We start from the raw sequence: 22,046 nt of genomic DNA, 5'->3' as shown, positions 1-22,046 counted from the left end.
CTCTTGGGAATGTTGCTGGAGAGGTTTCAGCCATGAATTGCAGTAGACCCTAGACATCATCCCTGCTCTATTGCACTCCTCAGGGGATTGGTCTGGTTTTATTTCCCTCTCCCAAAGGCAGTCCTGGCAGCTAAATCTTTCAGGACCTGGATTTTCATGACCCACGTTTTCTTTGTATCTCCCCTCTCCCCATCTCCCTTTGCCTGAGAGAACAGGCTTTTTTTGTCATGTTTTTATTTTCAATAGTTCCAACAGCAGGTGATTAAAAGCCTCTTTGGCAGCTTCTTCTAAGAACTGCATTTTTGATTCTCCCAAAGGTGGATGTCTGGCACAAACAGGGTAAGGTCTATACTGTTTGTCTCACCTCCATGTCCATCTTCCCTAGCAAAGCTTGGCAGGGGCTTGCTCAGCAGAGAAGACATCCCCACAGAGGAGCTTAGAGAAGGAGCTTTCTCTCTAAATCAGCACCCGCTGCCCCCGGGGCAGCTGCAGCCCTCCAAAACTCCTTGTGCTTTAACGGCTTTGTGTCACTCTGGGTGCAAGCTAACACCTGGGGACAGTAAATCTCACAGCTAGTGTTCCCCGCACTGCAGCTCCTTGTGCTGTACTCTTATAACAACTTATCCGTCACTGCCTCCCCTCCTGCCCAGACCCCTTTCTAAGAGCCTCTGGGAAGATTTTCAGCAGAGCCTCCTATTCGCCTGGAAGGGCACTGAATTTGCTGTCTTCGTGCTCTTCTCTGCCTTTCTAAAAGCTCTTCTTCGGGTATCTAATTATTTCTGCTTTTCCTCATTCATTCCCCACCATTCTGGAGAGCAGTGGCAGGAAAGGAGCCAGGATTTGCTTGCAAGGCAAATTGAAAAGCTGCACTCTGACTGACTTACGGTTTTGTAAATTGTGCTCAAATGAAGTCTTATGGTGCTTATAAAAGTGCTCTGTGGCATTACAAAAGGCAGCATCACCTGAGCCTTCTTACAGAGAATAACAGTCCTTGAAAGGTTACTTATCCATCTACGTAAGACAAAGAGGCAGTCAGAGAATGACATCTGTGTTAAGCTAGGATTTGGTAAATAATCGTATCCAGTGCGTTGGAACAGCATGCCAGCTCATATGGTAACGTTTATGGAGCTATTTCAGTGCTGCTGGAGGTGCAGTCACACGAAATCAGTCTAACCAAAAGAAGCAGCCTGTGATGTGAGGTCTGGACTAGTTAGGTAATTTCCTGTACCAGCAGACACGGAGTGCTGGTTGTAGGAGTCCCTTTGATTGCTTGTCACTGAGTGGAAAGCCTGCAGCCGACTGACACATCTGGAAAAGCTGAATCTACTGGGTTTTTCTCTGTTTATTTCTCTTCCTGACTGATGGACAAGATTGTAGGGTTTATCCTAACAGTTATCCCCTTGATAAGCTTATTACAACTCCGGGGAACTCATGCAAAAAATATATTGTATAATGGAGGCTTTACTGCCTGGAAACCAGCACAGTCTGAGCCATCTGAACAAGGAAAGATTTCTGCCAGCCCCAAGCAGTCTTCACCTGAGCTCATCCCCCAGCTCTCTGCGTGGCCTTGGGCAGATTGTTTCACCTTACTACCCCCATTTCTTACACTGTAAGCTGGAGGGAAGTGGTGCCTCTCATGTGGGATGTTGGGAGGATCCGGCAGATAACAAGCTGTTGTCTGCCAGTACTAAGGTCTGCCAGTGCTGCGCAGAGCTGTAGTCATGCCCAGCATCAGCACTGGTGAGGTTGGCGGAGGTGTGAGGTTGTTGGATGGGCAGCAATTTGCTGCCTGCACAGGGAACAGACTTACCAAAGCTCATTGGAAACTTTCCCATCTTCTGCTCCAAGTCCAAAGTTGTATGTGTTTTCTCTGACATAAAAAGTATAGTAGCATATTTATTAATAACAAAGGCTGCGAAACCTAGACTACCACTTGCATGAATCTTCTCTCTCACCCTGAGAACAAACAGGAAGTGTGGAGAGGACAAACATTTCAACAAAGTTGCCCAGAATAGTGCTGGAAGAGGGGCAGGTACTTGCAGAGATGGGTGACAGACAAGAGGCTCAGCTGAATGGCAGTCACCTTTTGTTGCATGCTGAAGGATATAATCATGTGCCCTTTTTTTAAACCCTGTTTAAGATCATGCTGTCCAGCAGTAAAATTAGATTTCTCCACCATTAAGGCATTAAAAGGCCTTCTATGGACTTGTATCCTTGGAGGCAGATTTTTCTGAACGGCATCTTCGTGGTGTCCAAGAAACAGATATACGTAGACAAATTTGAGGTAATTTGAAGAGCAACACAAATGATTAAAAGACTGAAGGAACTGATGTGAGGAAAAAAAGATTAAAAGATGTGAATATGCATGACTTGGCCTAATGACAGCTGTAAAGGGATAAACGTCTGCAAGTGTTTGAAGCCCAAAGGAGAGTTGACTGGAAGGATGCAAGGGGCGTAACAACAGAAAGGGACACAGGGATGAATTTGAGACTTGACAAATTAGTCTAAGCAAACACAAAGCCCACCTGAAAGCCATGTATCTGTCAGTGAGGGCAAAAAAAGGTGGTAGAGAGAACGAGAAGAGGATTTATGTAAAAAATGCTATAAATGCCCATGAGCAATATTTTGGCAGTGACAGAGAATGGCAACTCAAAGGCAAGATCCAACAGAGGAAAAGGGGTTGGTAACCATGAGAGCAGATGGGAGATCCCTGGTCTGCAGTTAGGCTGTTGAGATGGTAGCATAATTTCTCAGGCACATTTTAAAGAGTCTCCAAAGTTATGCAGATGAGCAGCTTGCTCCAAGAAAACAGAGTGTCTGACAGGGAACAAGCAAAATCCCAGTGCTGCTCTGCGGTGACAAGGAGGTAATGATATATTCAGAAGCTGATACCCGATACCAGCATGTACAAATTATTTAAGTTCATCATAATAGGAAATTAATTGATCAATCAATGTACTTAAGGGCATTAAGCATCAGGGAAGCAGTGTTCAAATAAGTACGAAAAGGAAGCTTCCAAGGGAGCCTAAGTGAATTAGGCACTAACACTCTATTTCAGTTCAATTAGGCTTCTTTGAAAAGCCCACACTATCCTGATGCTTTGAAATCCATTTGCGGGAAGAGCAGACAAATTCAAAAAGATGCCATAATGAAAGTGCAAGAAGCTCCAATTGCTCTGAAAGTGAAAAATGCAAGGGATGAGCAGTAACCCCTATGATTTCCCAGGGATGGGCTGCTCAAAAAGCTCAGATTTAAAAAAAGCTATTGCAGACACACTCAGAGCCTGTACAGGCTTACAGAGAGAAAAGAAAAAGGAGCAGCAGGAACAGAATCAGTGCAGGAACATTCCCTTAGCTATATATTGAAGGAAGAAACCGCATTAAACAGAGGATGCAGGTGACATTCGCAGTTCCTTAAATTCCCCCCATACAAAAATTTTTAAGTTTTTTAAAGGGATACCCTTGACTGGAAATCTACTGATTTTTCTCGCTGAAATTTAAATTGGTTTGAGGAGCTCCCTCGTGTCCCAGTCTTCTCAGTCTCTTCATTGGTGGCTTTCCCAACACATTTTCCTATTTTTTACAAAATATGTCTCTGCTGTTGCCGAAGCAATGACATTACAAAGACACACATCCACAAGCAGCTTCTCATACATGTTCACTTGCATTGCTTTGTGCTGCATGTGGCCCCAGGGATCAGGACCAACTTCCAGAACCAAAATCGGTTTACACAGTGGGCAGGAAGATTTTGGAGAATTATTGCACATGGATTATGTTTCAGTGTGTTGTAGGGGTGGATGTGTGAGGAGCTTCAGCAATTTCGTTGTTGGCAGCGTGCTTTTGTGGTACATCTGTGTGATTACAGGTGTTTGAGTAGGTGATTGCCTATAAACATGAGAAATGCCACTCACCTCTGTAGTAACCTTTGGGGGGAACTTAAGGGGTTTATTTGATAATTTAGTCAGCAAGCCAGACATCGCATGGCAAGAGCAAAGGTTCTCCTTTAAGCCTTAGTATCAGGTAAATTCCAAGTATGATGGATCAATGATTTATTTTTCCTCATATTTAAAAAACTCTCATCATATTACTGGTAGAAATACCTACCCACATGCTACTTTGCAAACAAGTTGGAGATGAGGACAGCAGTTTGCTTTATGTGGCACTGATGACATTACAGTGTTTAGTCAGCTGTGATGCCATAAAGATGTCACATATGAAACCTTATTTCAGGAAGACAGAGGGTCTCCTCTTTCCTTCTTGCTAGGCACGAGACTTACACACATGGCATGTCACAACCGATCCACCAGCTGAACCCTGTATCTGCAAACTGAATCTTCTGCCACACATTTATCTCCTGATATTTTGAGGCTGCTGGCTGACATGCTACAAAGCCGTTGGGTTTAATCTGAAGGCAGCAGTGCAATTCCCAGAAGCCAATACAGGCAATTAATAAACATGCCAAGCACATCAGGGAGCTCAGGTGTGACCTTGGGTGTAGGAATGTGCAGGAGGTTACTGGAAATACAGTATGTCTTTGTAATACCCAGGAGTTAGATGTATTAAAGCAAGTACCTTCATTACCAAATAGCAGGGCAGTGCCATGAAAATCTAGCCAAAAAAAGGTGTATTTCTGAGAACGGCAAACGGCATTGGCTTCCCCAGACAGCCACTTCGTGCTGGGCTTGCACTTGGAAACTTGGAGCCAGCAGTATTTTGAGTATCAGGTTGGGTAACCTGCTGGGGAAGCCTGGGCTGAGCTGGAGATGGTTGCAGGGAGATAGCATTCATGTCACTACTCCAGTGCATCTTCCTGCATGGCTGCCATGCCACATCCCCAGCCGTTACCACTGGCACAGCCCCCTGTGTTACAGGATAGACATCAAAGGCTAGAATCTGCCATTTAGGTACTTTGGGTGATGTTTTTTTAACTAGAGTGCCCTCTTCTCATTTGAAGGAGTTTTATGCAATGGAGAACTGATTCTACTTCAGATCTCTCCCTGATTGCTTCCTGTATCCAAGGAGGTTCTTGCTGCAGCTCTCACACTGGGCCAGTGCATGATGTGGGGCAAGTCTGAACCCAAGATTGATGTGAGATGACATAAATCTCCTTTGTAACTCTCAGATGAATTGAATATATTCCTACTTCATAATGTTTTAAAAACTCTATTGGCATTATGCATAAAGAGCTGCAACAGCAGTTTATTGGGCCAAAACCCAATTGTAATGTGGGTAACCTAATGTCTGTATTTGTATTTCTAGCTGAATCCTGTTTCTTTAGGCAGATAGTACAAAGGGTCCTTTGTAGGAAGAACAGTAAAATGGAGAGACAGATAAGTTATAAAGCATAAGGGAAACATTATTTTAACCTCTCTGGGCATTACTTCAAAAATGTTAAGAATCTTCAGAGCTTTCAAGTGTAGCATTTAAGGAGCAGGAAATTTGACTCTGTAGCAGTAAACATACTTCCTTTAAAACTAACTATATACAGTTGTAGCCCAAGTCTATGCAGGAGCACACTGAGAGTCCTTTTGGAGAATACCTGTGAGGATTTTACTGGATTAGAGATTTGAGAATAAAAAGATTATTTTTAATGTGATACTGTAGAGGGTTTTGTAACTGAGACTTAAAAGATACCAGAACAAAGCCCACTTGCAAGCAAGAGTTCATAATACAGATATAATTAATAGGAGACAAAATGTCACAAAAAGTTTAGCAAAGTAAATGTCTTCACTCCAACTACGAGCCAGGAACAAAAAAAAACCTATACTGAACTGCTTTGCAATCTAGTTTGCTCAAGCTCTGTCTTTCAGAACAAGATGGGAGTAACTTAGGTATGAACAGATGATTAGGGAAAGGCTTGAAAGGGTCAACTTCAAGTACATGTTGATTACACATTCCTCTAAGTCAGCACTGACCCAGTGCTAACATTTAGGCTTCCTTGTAGCATGATCGTAACTTTCCAAGCACAGCATCCAGGGCTAATGGATGCAAAAATTCCCATCAGAGGGGACAATTAATCACCCTCCCTCCAGTTTAAGTTGACATCTGGTTGTAGACATCTCATCATGGCATGGTCTTAGGCATGTTCTGAGGAACACACTCCCTTTTTCTGGATCTGATGACTCACAGTTTTAGGCCAGAAGGGGACATTGATATTCTCTTCTTCCCCTGGTGCATGATGCATCCTCTCAGCTCAGATTGCTCTGAGGACTGTGTTAAGTGTGTTGACTAAATCTCTATTAATTATAACATGAGTTTACACATGTCTGGCTGACAAGTAAATATTTGCTTGTGTGTACCTATTTAGGTGTCCGAATCCAGAGCTGGATCTCTCCTCTGAAATGTTGAGGTAATTAAGAAAAGATAAGATCTCCCAAGATTTTTCTTTCTGTTTCTTTATGAAACACACTTGTGATTGCAAGCTTATTGGAAACCTTGCTTTTAGCTCAGCACTCAAGTTGGTATCACTGAATTAAGTGCCTTAAAGCCAGCCAGATAGCATCTCTCAAAGGTTGCTACTCTTCTGTGTTCCCAGTGACTGTACAAATAGCTTTTGCTGCACAGTACTGTGGGGATATCTGGCAGTGTCACTGCTCAGCAGGGAGTATATGGACTAGATCTTCTACTGGTGCAAAACATGAACAGCTCCCTTCGTCCAACAGGAGCTATGCTGAGGTTCAGGTAACCTGAAAAAACAGTCCTGATGGTGTTCAAAATCTTCCCTTACATAAAAATAACTTTGTTAGATTTTTTCATGATGTTGTCCATTTTCAAGGAGCTGAGGCATGGTCTCCCATGTTTTTCAGTTAACCACTCCTAATTTTAGGCCAGAAGGGGTGTTAATATTCTCTGCTTCACCCTGGCATATGAGGCAGGTTGTAGACCAGTCATAAATGATTCCCAGCAAAGACCTGAGAAATACTTCTACTTGTCCGGCCAGCGCCTGTAGCTGAGTAGCAAGAAGAAGACATTCCCAGGGTTACAGGAGCAAACTGAAGCTCTAGGGACCCAAGGTTATTGTCTGCTGAATTTGGCATTGTGCTGTTTTAATAAAAAAACAGTAACATCCATAGGTGTAGTAGATATTTCATAGCTGTATGAGGAACAACAGAAAGACACAGGAGAATGGAAAGCAAATAGCAGATGGTAAGGAGGTTGAAATGCTTTGCAGTGCTTATTCCAGTCTTAAATGAAAAGGATAATAGTAACAGGATATTTAGTACAATCATAGCTAACGGTGCTAGGGAGCCTTCGTAAGGGAGAATCCAAAAGAAAAAGGCTGCTGATTGCCTAAATCACTTGAATATTCTTAAATCAGTGAGACTAAATGAAATTCACCCTTGACTATAGTGCTTAAAAAAGGTGATGCAAAAAGCTGTTGGTTTATAAAAGCCTCTCCTGTCTTCTAGAGACACTGCAATGGTATGCACTCTCCAAATCGCTTGGTGAAAAACACTGCGATTATATGTACCATTAATGCCATTAATGCCATCAGCAGTGAGCCCAAGTTGCAACTGTGTGTGGTTGTGCACACACGCACACAGATACACACACACAGAGCCAGCTTTTCTGAGCTGTTTGAGCAAAGGGAAGAATAAGAGTGAAAAGTGACATTGGTTTTGATATGTGACATTAACATTCAAGCTGATGAAAGGGAGCAACATGTTCTAATTATTATTCCCCTTCAAAATAAGCCATGAGCTCAGACAAAAGAGGAGACAAAGGCGGAAGCGGGGGGGGGGAAGATGCAGGAGAGAAACAGAATCACATTTTCTCACTTATCTAATTAAAGCAAGGTGGGCGAGTGAGAGGGAGAGCTTGCTGTGCTCAGGCAGTGGTGCTGCCCCATTTATCCTGGGAAAGGTGGGAGATGGAGGCAGTTGCTCCACTGGACCTGTGGGAATTGTGGTGTGTCCCTGCTGAAGGGGAGCTCTCTTCCTCTACTTCACCTGAATTTGGGACATTGTGGTGCCTGTCAAGCCCGTAATTCAGTGGCACAACTGTTTGTGCCTGTGTATTGCACTGCTTTGTGTTATGGCTGCTTCAAGTGCAGACCTGCCTCGGGAGCATCAGGAGCAGCTCTGGTGTGTCCTGCTGCACGGAGGGGAAGTGCTGACAACTGTATATACTTCCATATATTTTACAACTTTATTTAAATGGCCCTTTAGCAACTCGTACTGCTTCCTTAGCAGCCTGTAATGGGGATTAACCTCCCCCATGGGGGTTGTCTGGCTTTTCCCCTGTACACCCACTATCCGTATTATTCCCATGTTCCGATGCCACTTTTTGTCTTGGCTCCCATGTAAGGTTAAACGCCTCCAGCCTTCTTTAAAAAAGCACTTCCTGAAATCAAAGCTTTGCCACCCACTGCCATATGTCCGCTGCTCCCTCTCCTTACAAGGTACCATTTAATGACATTAAGATATCTGCAGCCAAGTGCCTGACGTTTGTGACTCTGGGGAAGGGAAGCATCCATTTTACCTCCTAGAAAGCACCTTATGAACAGATTTCAGCAAGTGAAAAGAGAGGAGTGTCTTTTCAGGATTGGAGGCTGACGAAGTGATCTCAAGCCTAGTTGTTCCTGTGCAATGCCAAAGGTAATAGTGAGGAGCCACAGACTCACTGCTCACATGGGTTAGTTGCTTTTTTTTCAGAAGAGGAGCGCTGACATTTTCCCATCCCTTTTGCATCCCCCAAACAACATTTTTGTCCCCAAACAACTGCAGGGTGGCCAGACCTCAACTCTACAGACTGTATCTAAAATTGCCAGTCCTGGTGTCAGGAGGGCTAGAAAGCAGGAGACCCTAGTCATCTCCCTGCTGCCATGACCCTGCAGGCACGCATGGATTTCAGCTCCCTGCACATAGCTACATCCTCACTTTGACTGAGCTCACATGAGGCTGACATGGCTCTCCGGCAGGAAAGGAATGAGAATTGCTGTTAGGAGGAATTCTCTGTTTTCCTCCTAAATGAAGCCTGCTTCTTCAGTTGGGGTGGGGAAGGAGGAAGCCCTGGAAGCAGTCCCAGGTGTCACTGCATCCTCACCTGCCTGACCAACCCATTATCTGGCTCAGGCTGCATCCCTGCCCTCCCATCTTGCTGTGCCCCTGCCCTATTCCCATTCCTGCTCCTGCTGTGACTTGGCTCTCACACATGGCAGGGACAGGCACAACTGCTGAAAAAGAAAGCGAGCGCCAAGTAGCTTCTGGAAGACCGGAGGCATCTGCAGGCTAGCAGATGCTGCTTGCGCCCAGCATTCCTCAGGACCAGTCACATGGACCTCAGGAATATTTATTTGCATCCTGGCCTCAATCCCAGCTGGGATATTTGGATGCTGCCTCTACATGAATGTTTATTAAAACAGCTGATTATCTTTTCTTACTGCGCACCCTTAGTTTGCATCCTGTTTGTGTGCATTGGTTTTCAAGAACCATGTTTTCCTGTTACTGTGATCTTGTGCTGTGTTGTGATATAACCAATTACATATAAAAAGAAGAATCTGGGGATGGGCTCCTGGTTTTTTGATTGCAGTTTTCTCTCTTGAGGTTTTGTTCTCCTTTAAGCCGTGTTCAGTGACAGACAACTTCATTTGCTTGGGTGTCCTTTGCCCTCTGAGGTTTAATGTATTTATTTAGAAGATGAAACATACTGTCAGTATTTGTATAGCACCCTCTGGAGTCTGACTACCCCAAAAGCTAGAACGACATGATTTGTTTCACCAACAAATAAACCATATTAATTAAAAGATTTTCAGCAGATTGGCTGGTGACTGTTAAGTCTCTGACATAGCAGTTGTTGAAATCCATGCTGTTTACCAGCATTTGTTTCACATTTATAATGCCAGAAAAGACTTGTTTGGGTTTTTTTTACAGTGTGCAACAACCACGCTCGCATTTCAAGGTTAATTCAGAAAACTCGGAAGCTGTCCGTGGCTCCAGTGCACAAGGTGTTACATTCCACCTGAGTCCAGAATGGGCTTTTATTTCAAAAATCCTCCATACGGTGCCATGTAACACGAGTTGCCACCTTTTGAAGGTTATTTTCAGTCTCCTGGGACCAAAACCAGCCTGGGTGAGGGAGCACTGAGTGCTTCATGTCTCTGTCCCACCCGATCTCTAGGCAGGGTTTGTATGCAGCATCCATGATAAGTGTTTTTCCAGGCTGGGTGACAGGGGCCAGTTTGCAAGGGAAGGAGGCGGAGATGCTGAGTGGCTGAACTGTGGCACAAAAGCTGTAGTGTGTTATTATTTTCCCCCCTCACAGTATGCTGCAGAGTTGCTGGCAGTGGTGCGCCTCCCCTTCATCCATCCCAGCTATCTGCTAAATGTTGTTGACAACGAGGAGTTGATAAAGTCTTCAGAGGCTTGCCGAGATCTAGTGAATGAAGCCAAACGTTACCACATGCTGCCACATGCCCGACAAGAGATGCAGACACCAAGGACCCGGCCCAGGCTCTCTGCAGGTAAAGCAGAACTTCCTCAATGACACCAGCTCCCTGGCTAGGACACACTCTGGGATAGAGTACAGAGCATGGCTCCTTCCCTTGGCTCCTACTCAGAGCCTGGGGATATTTCTAGTTCAATTTTCCATTTCCACTAATGATGGAGCATTTAGGAGCCTTTCACAGTAGTTTAGATGTACAGTCCTTAAACAAGATTTAAAAGGAGCCTAATTTCTAGGAATTACTTATTATCTTTGGTAGAAACCATGACATTCCACTGTTGTCCTGAAAGGGAGCCCCTTCCCCTCCATGCCTCAGTTTCTCTAGCTGCAAAAATAAGTGTACAATTTGCTTCCTTGATATTCAGCCTCTTGTTGGGAGGATCTGACTAATATTCATAAAACAGCTTCACTTTCATAGCCCTATGGAAATATATTGTTCTCATATGGTGAGTCTTACAGTACCAGTCAGGGCTATTTGCTGCCTCCAAAACAAATGGATCACACATGATTTATTCCCTTTTAAAGGCCCAACAGCAATGGAGAGCCTTGCCTCTTCAAGATATTTCTCACCTGAGGAACACATGCATTTTCCTTTTTGGAAAAATACATGTGAAAACCCCAAGTGCTTCCAACTAGCCAGCAGAGCCCATATCACAGTAATGTAAGAATCATAGAATAGTTAGGGTTGGGAAGGACATTAAGACCATCTAGTTCCAACCCCCTTGTCATGTGCGGGGACGCCTCACACTAGACCATGTTGCCCAAGCTTCTGTCCAAGCTGGCCTTAAGAAATGTCCTAGCTATTTGCTGAACGGAGGGTGGTGTAAATATCATGTAGGAAAACTACATCAAAGGAGTCAGATGGAACAGGTGAATTGTTTTTAACATTCTGCCAGTACTTCTGCCTCCCATAAGTACAATCACAAAACCAGGCAAAACTTACTGTCACTGCCACCAATGCTAATGTGGCACAGAGATGGCATATCAAACCACGGCATCTGCAGCTTCTGGAGACTGCCTCATCAAGGCACCTTTCAGAAGGATGAAGTGTAGAGGACTTTCAATAACAATCTACCCTAAAAAGTCTTTCACTGAAGACAATGACTAATGGTGTGATGTTTGACGGGATTTTGAAAAGTGCTTATTTTATGTATATAAAATTGAAGGTGTAATACGATCCCTTTCCAGAAGCTTGATGAGGGAAAAGTGATTCTCTTGGGGTAAGAGGGGGTGATTATAGTTTTTTAGGTCAGAGTCTAATTATATAGAATCATGTTATTTTGCATATCAGCGGCATTCATGTAGGCACAAAGGATCTCTAAACACCCTTTGTTGACTCACTGCAGCATGTCACATGCCCTCTCGAGGTCATTGATTATAATCAAGTTATGTCTTGCACAGGTGATTAGATTTTCTGGTGTGGCTCAAAAATAATGATCTCTTGTTACTGAGAAATATTTAAAACTGTACAGCACTTAATAACTTTTAAGAGAGTAACCTTGCTTGAATGACACAGATATATTTTGTGGAAACACTAATGAAGAATGACGACTATCCATTACTCTGCAGACGCATTTCTTTCTGCTGCAGCTCCTCATGTCTCTTGCTGACAATCTCACTTCCATGCTTCTGACCCCCCCTGGCCTGTGCACACGTGTTTCTAGGCTGGGCACCATAACACACTTACAGCAATGGGGACAGCCGTGAGCACAGCTCCCAAAATGGTGATTCCTTCCAGCTCCTGGCCCCGTGGTCCTGCTTCTGAGCCTACCTCTCCTGGCAACAAATTGCACTGGGGCTTTACAATCACTGCAGAATGATTTTTAACACTTCTGCTACATGTTAAATCCAAACTAGCCACAGAACTGCACTGTTGGGTTGGAGCCACAAAATGTCCCAGAGTTAAACTGTGGCCATCACCGTGGGGATGAATCTGGAGTAACACTCAGATGAGATTTGACTCAGCTCTGGCTGTGAAGTGGGAATAAAAACTCTGAGATGTGGATTGCAGAAGTTTTGTCCAGAGAATTAGACTTGCTATGCCACACACACACACACTCCCTTTTCTCTCACCCTTCTTTATTTCATTGCATGGTCTAATACAGACCTATATACAAAACATTAAAATTACCCTGGCTGACAAGTGTTTTTTATAAACTCCTGCCTCACTGAGAGATGACACTTTGATTTATTTTCTTTCTTACTTGAATCCTAGGTGTAGCTGAGGTAATAGTCTTAGTTGGGGGTCGTCAGATGATTGGCATGAATCAGCGTGCTTTAACAGCGGTCACTTGCTTAAATCCTCAAAACAACAAGTGGTACCCTTTGGCCAGCCTGCCCTTCTATGATCGAGAGTTTTTCAGTGTGGTCAGTGCTGGGGACAACATCTATCTCTCAGGTAAGCAGCAGATTTCATAGAAACTTAATCATAGAATGGTTTGGTTTGGAAGGGACCTTAAAACTCATCCCGTTCCAACCCCGTGCCATAGGCAGGGACACCTTCCACTAGACCAGGTTGCTCCAAGCCCTGTCCTGTCCAGCCTGGGCTTGAACACTGCCAGAGATGGAGCAGACACAGCTTCTCTGGGCAACCTGTGCCAGTGCCTCAGCACCCTCATTGTAATAAATTTCTTCCTTATGTCCAATCTAAATCTCCCCTCTTCCAGTTTAAAACTGTTATCTCTGGTCCTTTCATTACAGGCCTTATAGGCCCACTTTACATACTGACAGGCCACAGTAAGGTTTCCCTGGAATGTACTCTTCTCCAGGCTGAACAAGCCCAACTCTCTCAGCCTGACACCATAGCAGAGGTGCTGCAGCCCTCTGAGCATCTCTGTGGCCTCCTCTGGACTTCCACCAACAGCTCCCTGTCCTTATGTTGGGATCCCAGAGATGGATGCAGCACTCCAGCTGGGGTCTCACAAGAGCAGAGTAGAGGTTTAGAATCACCTCCCTTAACCTGCTGGCCATGCTCCTTTTAATGCAGCCCAGGGCAGAGCTGGCTTTCTGGGTTGCAAATGCACATTGCCAGCTCATTTCCAATCCACAAGTATCCCCCAGTCCTTCTCTGCAGGACTGCTCTCAATCCCTTCATCCCCAGATTTACTAGGCTGGGAAAAAAGTTCCCTCCTTACAACATAAGCAGCACAGACAAAGAAGGACACGCCAGAGTTGCACCCAGCTGCTCATGGGGCTGGGAGGTGTTGGGGAGGAAAACAAGTGGAAGGGAGGTTGGAAGAGAAGAATTTCCCTGCTTTTATCATTCTCCATTCCACTATGACATTAATGTTGTCTCAAAGCAGTCAACAGCAATATTTTGCAGTTGCAACATGAAGAAAATAGGTCTGACAACCATCAGGCATGGAAAGAGGTTTCACTGCCATAGAAACACAATTTAAAATACTGCCTGTAGTTGAGTCTAAATGGTGGGTTATGGAATTTGAGACAGACAGGCTGAACTGCTGAATGTGACCTACACTTAACAGTATTTGCTTAAAGAAGCATTCACATTTTGCACTTGTTGTTGAGACCTCTCTTTTGACAGTAGTCACTAGCCCTGTAATCTTCTTAGTTTCCATGAAACTGAAACCATACTTCATAAAAGGCTTGAACTCCCCAAGTAGCTGTCTATGCTGTGCCCATAGCATCATGGTCTGATGATAAAAGAGGAAGCTGGGCAGGGAGGTGCAGATGTATGTGATCCAAGGATGTAGTTGGGAGCACAGATGCAGGAGGCAGTACCAGTAAGGGGTTACAGCTGTTGCCTTTCCCTTGCCGAGTTCCCTCACTGCATTTTCTTCAGTAAATTGCTTCCTGTGCTGTTAAATTCCATCAATACTGCATAGAGGCCCTAAGGATGTATTGGGACTTATTTCTTGATGGGGTTTTTTGCCCGTGCTTGTTTTGCCACTGGAGTGAAAGCCTTCTATGGAAGCTTTTGTAAGAGGTTGATGTTTAGTTATTCTTAGCTGAGGTACTTTTCAATATGTAGAGCCATTTTAGGCTGTGCCATACCTGCTAAAAAAGCTGTTGAATCTTAAATTCAAAGCTTATTTTAGCTCTTTCCCCTGAATCTGGATGAGCAACCTGATAGTACTTGCTGGCTACAGTAGGAGAGCTGGAAGTCCCGCATGGCTGAGTGTCGGTTGCTACTTTGCTGTGCTCAAATTTACAAGATACTGGAAAAAGGGAAGGGGAACCAACAGAAATGGGAATGAACCCCTGCCAGCTCCAAGTACTGGTTCCCACACTGCATATCATAGGTTTGGAGAGTCAGGAAGCCTGGTTTTCTCATTAAACCACGAACTGAGTGTAGTTTCTTTTCCTGGCTTGACCACTGACTCCTAGTGTGGTCTGAAATGAATCATTTCACCTCTTTGTGCTTCAAAATGGGAATAGTAAGACTCCCACTAAGTGGTTACCTTGGAAGCTTCAATCAGAAGTTAAAAATGACCAATATGAGTATTTCACTGGAGCATCCTGAACTATTTCACCAGAGTGGTACATCTGATTCTTTTCTTTATCACTTAATGAAACTAAATTAAGAAATTGTCTCTGAAAATTAGACATTAAGCCTGCAGTGCAAGCACTGACTTTGTTCTGCCCATGTATGTGTGCCTTCAATCTATCACTGTATTAAGTATTTTAGATTTCAGACTGGCCCATGTCTCGCAAGCCGAGATAGGCTGTGCCTCCTGAGCACCTTCCTGCAAGTGTTGCAGTAATTGAATAGACTGGAAGTTACTTATGAACACTGAAAAGGGTCTATCCCCTTATGCACATGTCCCTCTCAGTCTGACATCTTGATTTCTTCATGTCATCTTATTAAAAAAAACAACTAAACCCAGCCTTTGGGGCACATGAATAAATGACACAGATATGCATCATCGGAACAGATGCTCACCATTGAGGGTGATTTATTTTAATTAGTCAAATGTCATTTGAAGATTTTTTACTTTGTGACTGGCTTTGATTGCTGTGTGCAAAGCTGCTGCCATTCCAGGATCTCACACAATTCTCCCCTTTTCTTTCCCTCACCCGCACATCGGTGCCAGGCGGCATGGAGTCGGGTGTCACGCTCGCTGATGTCTGGTGTTACATGTCCTTGCTCGATAACTGGAACCTCGTGTCCCGCATGACAGTCCCAAGGTGTCGACATAACAGTCTGGTGTACGATGGGAAAATTTATACCATTGGAGGGGTCGGTGTGGCAGGCAACGTTGACCATGTGGAAAGGTAAAAAAAGAAAACACAAAAGCATGCTGCTTGCTGGAGCTTTTTCTTCATGCTATGCTAAAGGAACAGTACCCTTTTAAAGGACACGTCAAATAGGCTGTATGTGTTAAAATAAGCTTTTCTAACAGCTAAGAAAGGAGGAAACTATGTAGGATTAGATTTCTTTTTAAAGCTTATTTTTAAAGCTTCAGTGGAAAGCATTGTTTCAAAACCAAAGGTGAAAGCTGCCAGTTTGTTTCGCCGGTTTGCTCGGGGGAGCAAAGAGAGGAATTAAGCTTCTTTGGCCACTTTACTCAGATTATACAATGAACTAATAAACTTCCTTTGAATTTAGTCCTGATGAAAGTCTTTACAACCACAATAATCCTTTTTGTTGTGTTTTTTTTTTTAAACCCCAAAAAAGCAACAGCAAAGTAAGTTTATCACGCATGCTCTCCTGGTAGAGGACCTCAGCCTTGACCTGGCTAGAAGGAAGATCCTGCCTTTGGTGGTCTTGGCCTGGAGCTGGGACCTGCCAAGCTCCAAGTAGAACAACGGCTATGGAAGCAGTTTTGAATTCTTGGCTGAGAGGGAGGAGCTGACTGGAGATGGGAGAGAATGGAAATTACTCTTTTCAAAAAGACTTCAGATATAAGAATTGTGCTTTTCTCACATGGAACTTGAAAAACAAGGAAAGAACAAAAGCATAAAAAGAAATATTTCACAGGGTAGAATTCCAAAACCAACTAATTTCGTATAAACCATAACATTTAATAAAACCACAAATTTTATGTACATACCAATGTTTTCAGTAAAAAATAGAAACTGCCTTGAAACATGGTCTGTGAGAAGATTCCATTCCAAAATGACCAATACAGCCCTAGCCCTACCCAAACACTTCAAAGTGCATACATCTTTGTATGCAAATGTAGTTTGTATTTCAAATGATACATTTTTGTGAAATGTTTTTCCTTAGTGAATCTGGCAACCAAAATTATGAGGGATTTATTTTTCCCTCTTTCTCAGTTTTAACTGCTGAATTTTGGTACTTCAGCACCGTTTTGAAGCAGGCCAAGCCAGAAAGGGATAGGCCTAAGAAAGATTTTTATTTAAAAAAAAGAACATTTTTCAAAAGGTGAGGATTAAAGGTGCTTTCCATCTATTATTTTGGGATTTTGGCGCTGCAACATTTGTGTTCCATTTGTGCAGGGGTTGGTTGTTTTTTTTTTATTTAGGCAAATAGGGCAAATACTGAATGCCAAAACCTGTATTAAAAGTTTATTAATGTTTCAAAGTCAAACACACAGGAAATCAGGAAATGCCAAAAATAAAGCTTTCTTCTGCTGATCTACTTTTTGGCACCATCTTTAATCATATGATGACTTTTCTTTCCCTGGAGGATTTCTGCCTAGTTCAGTGCATGGAACAGACCAGTTGTCTGTCTGTACATCCAGGGAGATCTTATCTGGTGCTGAGTGGCCACCATTCACATATGGCTCTAGTTTTGTGTTCCTCTGTCTTCACAAATTTGTCACTATTTGACCTAGGAGACACAGGTGTGACAAATAGCCCCTGGAAAAGACGTGTGCCGTGGGACAAGGTCTGTAGGCAGCCTTCCTTCCCACCCCAGGCACAGACTGAACAACTGACGCTGGTGACAATGCTCTCAACAAGTCAGGGAAATGCAGACAGCGAAGAATGAATGATAAATCATGGCAGTGAGTGCAATGTGTGAGCATTGCCTCCCTCCTTAACCTTGAGCGTAAGAGGACAGTGCCCTCAGGACTTGCTTTGAAAGAAATCATGTTTTATGCAGATTTATGTACGATTTCTGAGGGTGTTTGTCCTGTAATTTAAGTCAGTAAATTTTTAACTAGCAGAAGTGGTTTTGTGAACATAGGAAGGAGAGAGCCCAGTGTTTCAGCCCATCTCTCGATAAAGATGAACATTGAAATAGTGCTGTGGGTGCAAGGGTCTCATTTCTGTTTCTGCTCTGATTCTCGTGGCCTCTCTTTAACAAAGCATCCCAAATGTCAATCACTTGAATGAACTCCAAATCAAGCAAAGTCACCTCCTCTCCTTCCTTCTCATCTCAGTCACCCAAGCCCTTGCCACAAATGACTTTGCAGCCTGCAAAGTCACACGCAGGCCCTCAGCTCAGGGAGAGCAGCCGTGCTGGTTTGCAATTGTAACGAGCCCACCAAGAGACTTGGATGTGGGAAAGGAGCAGATTTCCTCCCTATCATTTCAGTGCATGCTGTCGCAACCACAATAAGGATGTCTTGTCATGGGGATTTGCTAAACCCGTGGTTATAATTAATCTGCTATTGTCTATAAAGTGAGTTGTGAGACAAAGCCATGGAAAAAGTGCAACATGGCCTCCTTTGGGTTATGCCAAGAAATTAAAGAGGGGGATGACAGAAGCAAAGCATGACATGGTTGAAACTGTGTGGTTTGGAAAGGGAATTTCAGGATCTGCTATTAGAAACGAAGGTGAGAAAAACCTGACCTTGTAGCTGTGCTGAGCAAAGTTAGGCCTTTTAAGACAAAAGCATTTGCCATTTGGATGAGGCAGCTAGTTTGTACAAGATCAGGAATTTTAAGCACTGTGCCCCTTTTTGCAAGCAGTAACTCTTCCTGAATTTGGATGGCAACTCTAAAAAAAACACATGAAAATACAAACTAAAGTCACTTTAATTACTCAGTTGTCTGCTGTTTTATGCTCAGTTAATGCCCACTTCTTGACTCTTACTTCCTCTCCTAACCTCAAGAGCTACAGGCAACTGAGGTTTTCCCACCATATTTCTGTGTGGGCTGCACATTGCTCTTGTATTGTTTTGCTTTCGATGGGACACTGAGATACCACCTCTTAGGAGGGGGACACCTCTCTGTCATTCCAGCAGATCTTACAAAAACAATATATTAAAATATTGTGACATGATCATATGCTCCAAATCACATGATGCCAAAAATTACATTTACTTTTGAGGTTAACGTTGTTCCCCTCAGTGTTGGATTTCAGGGTCGCACACTCTTGGGTTTCAGTTCGTTTTTCACCTCAAAGGTGGCATCTGACATTATAGCCCTGCTGTCCATCCAGATGGAGGTATGGGGGCTTATCCAGGCCTAATACACAGTGTGGTCCTGGGCTGTGCCACCAGTGTGAAGGGCAAGGCACTGGTCACCCTCACCCACTGGGCCACCTACGACTTTTCATTGTCCACATGCAGCTTATCTTTCCCAACCACATTTTGCTTTCTGCTTGCTCAGTTAGCTCAAGTGTGTCCATGGCCAGTTTTGGCCAGATTTTGATGCATATGCACTGGCACGGTGGAGGGCATGTCTCCAGTCCAAAGCAACTTATCCTGACCTCACCTCAGTTAGCAGCCCCAGAGCAAGGAGCCTACAGGGTGTTTCACCACAGTGGGTCTTTGAAGACAGAGAAAATAACATTTTCTCCCAGTTTCCATCTTGTTTTCCACCTGTTTTTTTTCTGGAATTCTTTTAATATTTCATCCTAAATGGTTAAACTCTCACAAAGATGTTTTTACTCTATTCCGTTTTTTAAAAACAAATGTCAGACCATCTTAGCTATACATGCTGCCACCTAATTCATCTTCTGCACCATTAGAAAGCATTAAAGCAAGGAGGGGCCACTGGACTCCTAATGATTTATGGCATCAGCTCCTGAGCTCCTGTCTCTGTGCTTTTGGTTGTGTCATTGATGCTGAAAGGTGCAGCCTCAACCAGAAATTCTGATGCCACTTAAATCAGTGGGTGTTTACCCATCAGCTTCAATAGGGCTGAGATTTTTTACCTTTTCTCTGCCATTTGTCTGTAAAGAGGCAGTAAAAATTCTGGCTCAATGGATAATATTACAGGACTATCAGTCACAAACAGATGAGTAGGAGTCATTCATTACTCATCTTAAAACAATATGCATGTGCCAGAGGGGCTGAGTTATATGTCCATTTTTGTTGCTATACATGGGTATATGTTCAGGGAGAGTTATGTTTTTGGAATGAGTGTTTAGGGAAATAACAGCATGGCTGCAGTTCTCCATCAAGCCCCTCTGGCAAGTTTCTGTGTGACAGGGAGCAAGTCATTAGGTGTTAGGCGAGAGGGTATTACACTTTCTGTCTTTTTCTGAAATATGAGTTGAGTTGGGAGGCGGCGAAATGAAGTGGATCCACGAACTAGGTTTTTAGATAATGGATGGGCCCTGTAATATATGCAATTTGAGAGCTGAGAAGACTGCGTATGCTGACAAGACAATGTATGTGACTAAAAGTGTGGAAATGTGGGTGCTTTGTGGTTATTATCTGTTTGAAGGACAGGGAAGATGAATCCCCTTGACCTGACAGCACTTCTACAATAGGGTTGTCTAAAATTGGAAGATTACTTTGGCTGGCAGTCTGTACCTGGAAGACTGTCTAAATATTCAGTGTAACAAATAAGCTTTGTAAGCTTTAGAAACTGCTTCAGAACCTGCTGTTTTACTGAGATGTGGTCACACAGGAATTAGGGCTTCTCCCCAGGAAAAGGTGGTGGAATCAATAGCCCAACTGGAGTGCATCTACAGGAGTGTACAGCATGAGTAACAGGAAGAGCTGGAAGCCATTGTGCAGCAAGAAACCTAACAACATAGTTCCATCACTGAAACATGGTGGGATAACTCAGCGAGATTGCTGAAACAGATGGCTATAAACTCTTCAGAAGGGATAGGCAAGGAAGGCAAGGCATTGGGGTAGCCCTGTATGTTAGGGACTTCTGTCCCTAGGTGCAGGTAACTCAGAAGGCCTACAAGGATGCTGTGAGGTTATGCAGGGAGCAAATTAGAAGGGCCAAAGCCCAATTAGAACTTAACCTGGCTACTGCTGTAAAAAAACAATAAACAAATGTTTCTGTAAATACATTAGCAACAAAAGGAGGGCTAAGGAGAACGTCTATTCTTTGTTGGATGTGGGAGGATACACAGTGGCAAAGGCTGAGGAAAAGGCTGAGGTATTTACTGCCTTCTTTGCCTCAGTCTTTACTAGTAAGACCAGTCATTCTCAGGATACCCAGCCCCTGATCTAGAAGTCAGGATGGGGAGCAAAAAAGTCCCCATAGTCCAAAGGTAAATGGTCAGTGACCTGCTACCCACTTAGACACACACGGCTGTGCAACCAGATGGGATCCCCCCAAGATTACTGGGTCTGCTGATCACCGAGCCACTTCCCATCATTTATCAGCAGTCCTGGCTAACCAGGGAGGTCCCAGTTGACTGGAGATTAGGAAATGGGTCATTCACCTAAAAGAAGGGCCAGAAGGAGGGTCTGGGGAACTACAGACCTGCCAGCCTGGCATCAGTGCCAGGGAAGGTTATGGAGCAGATCATCTTGAGTGCCATCACGCGACACGTTCAGGACAACCAAGTGATCTGGACCAGTCAGCGTGTCTCTGTGAAGGCAGGTCCTGCTTGACTAACCTGATCTTCTTCTGTGACAAGGTGGCAGGTTACTGGCTGAGGGAAAGACTGTGCGTGTTGTCTCCCTAGACTTTAGTAAAGCTTTTGACACTGTTTCCCACAGCAATGTCCTGGAGAAACTGGCTGCTCATGGGTTGTATGGGTGCACTCTTTGTTGGGTAAAAAAAAACTGGGTGGACAGCTGGGCCCAAAGAATGGTAGAGAGTGGAGTTAAATCCCATTGGAGGACAGTCTCAAGTGGTGTTCCCCAGGGCTTGGTACTGGGGCTAGTTCTGTTTATTATCTTGAAGGGTATATTCTGATTAATATGTTTGAGATAGGAAGGCTTTACAGGGTGATCTGGATCGGTGGTCCAAGGCCAGTTGTATGAGGTTCTGTAAGGCTCAGTGCCACGTCCTGCACCTGGGTCACAACAACCCCATGCAATGCTACAGGCTTGGGGCAGAGTGGTGCTCAGTGGAAAAAGCTGCCTGGTGGAAAAGGACCTGGGTATGTTTGTTGACAGCCGGCTGAACATGAGCCAGCATGTGCCCAGGCATCCAAAAGGGCCAGTTGGCATCCTGGCCTGTATCAGAAATAGTGTGGCCAGCAGAGCCAGGGCAGTGATCATCCCCCTGTACTGGACACTGGTGAGGCTGAATATTATGTTCAGTTCTGGACACTCGCTACAAGAAAGACATTGAAGTGCTGGAGTGGGTCCAAAGGACAATGAAGCTGGTGAAGGGCCTGGAGCTCGAGTCTTATAGGGAGCAGCTGAGGGAACTGGGGTTGTTTAGCCTGGAGAAAAGGAGGCTCAGAGAAGACCTTATCACTCTCCGACTACCTGAATGGAGGTTGTAGTGTAGTGGGGGGTGGTCTCTTCTCCCAAGTAACAAGTGATAGGACAAGAGAAAATGGTTTCAAGTTGCTTCAGGGGAGGT

The 22,046-nt window shown here is 44.1% G+C and overlaps 1 protein-coding gene across 3 annotated transcripts in view; it reads left to right on the top strand.

Annotated features, from left to right (window-relative positions):
- The window catches only part of KLHL29 (kelch like family member 29), a 403,205-nt gene that overhangs the window by 352,673 nt on the left and 28,486 nt on the right, over nt 1-22,046 (top strand). For all 3 annotated transcript variants that reach the window (XM_057427613.1, XM_057427614.1, XM_057427611.1), the window contains 3 exons: nt 10,263-10,461; nt 12,658-12,840; nt 15,497-15,677. In XM_057427613.1, the coding sequence (XP_057283596.1) occupies nt 10,263-10,461; nt 12,658-12,840; nt 15,497-15,677 (563 nt within the window). The remainder of the gene's footprint in view (nt 1-10,262; nt 10,462-12,657; nt 12,841-15,496; nt 15,678-22,046) is intronic.

The sequence above is a fragment of the Pezoporus wallicus genome, unplaced genomic scaffold (genome assembly GCF_028554395.1).
Source record: "Pezoporus wallicus isolate ANWC-B61680 ecotype Strahan unplaced genomic scaffold, APGP_CSIRO_Pwel_v1 contig_6464, whole genome shotgun sequence".
In the NCBI taxonomy this organism is placed as follows: domain Eukaryota; kingdom Metazoa; phylum Chordata; class Aves; order Psittaciformes; family Psittacidae; genus Pezoporus; species Pezoporus wallicus.
The sequence above is the reverse complement of the archived record's forward strand: the minus strand, read 5'-3'. Positions and strand labels throughout refer to the sequence as shown.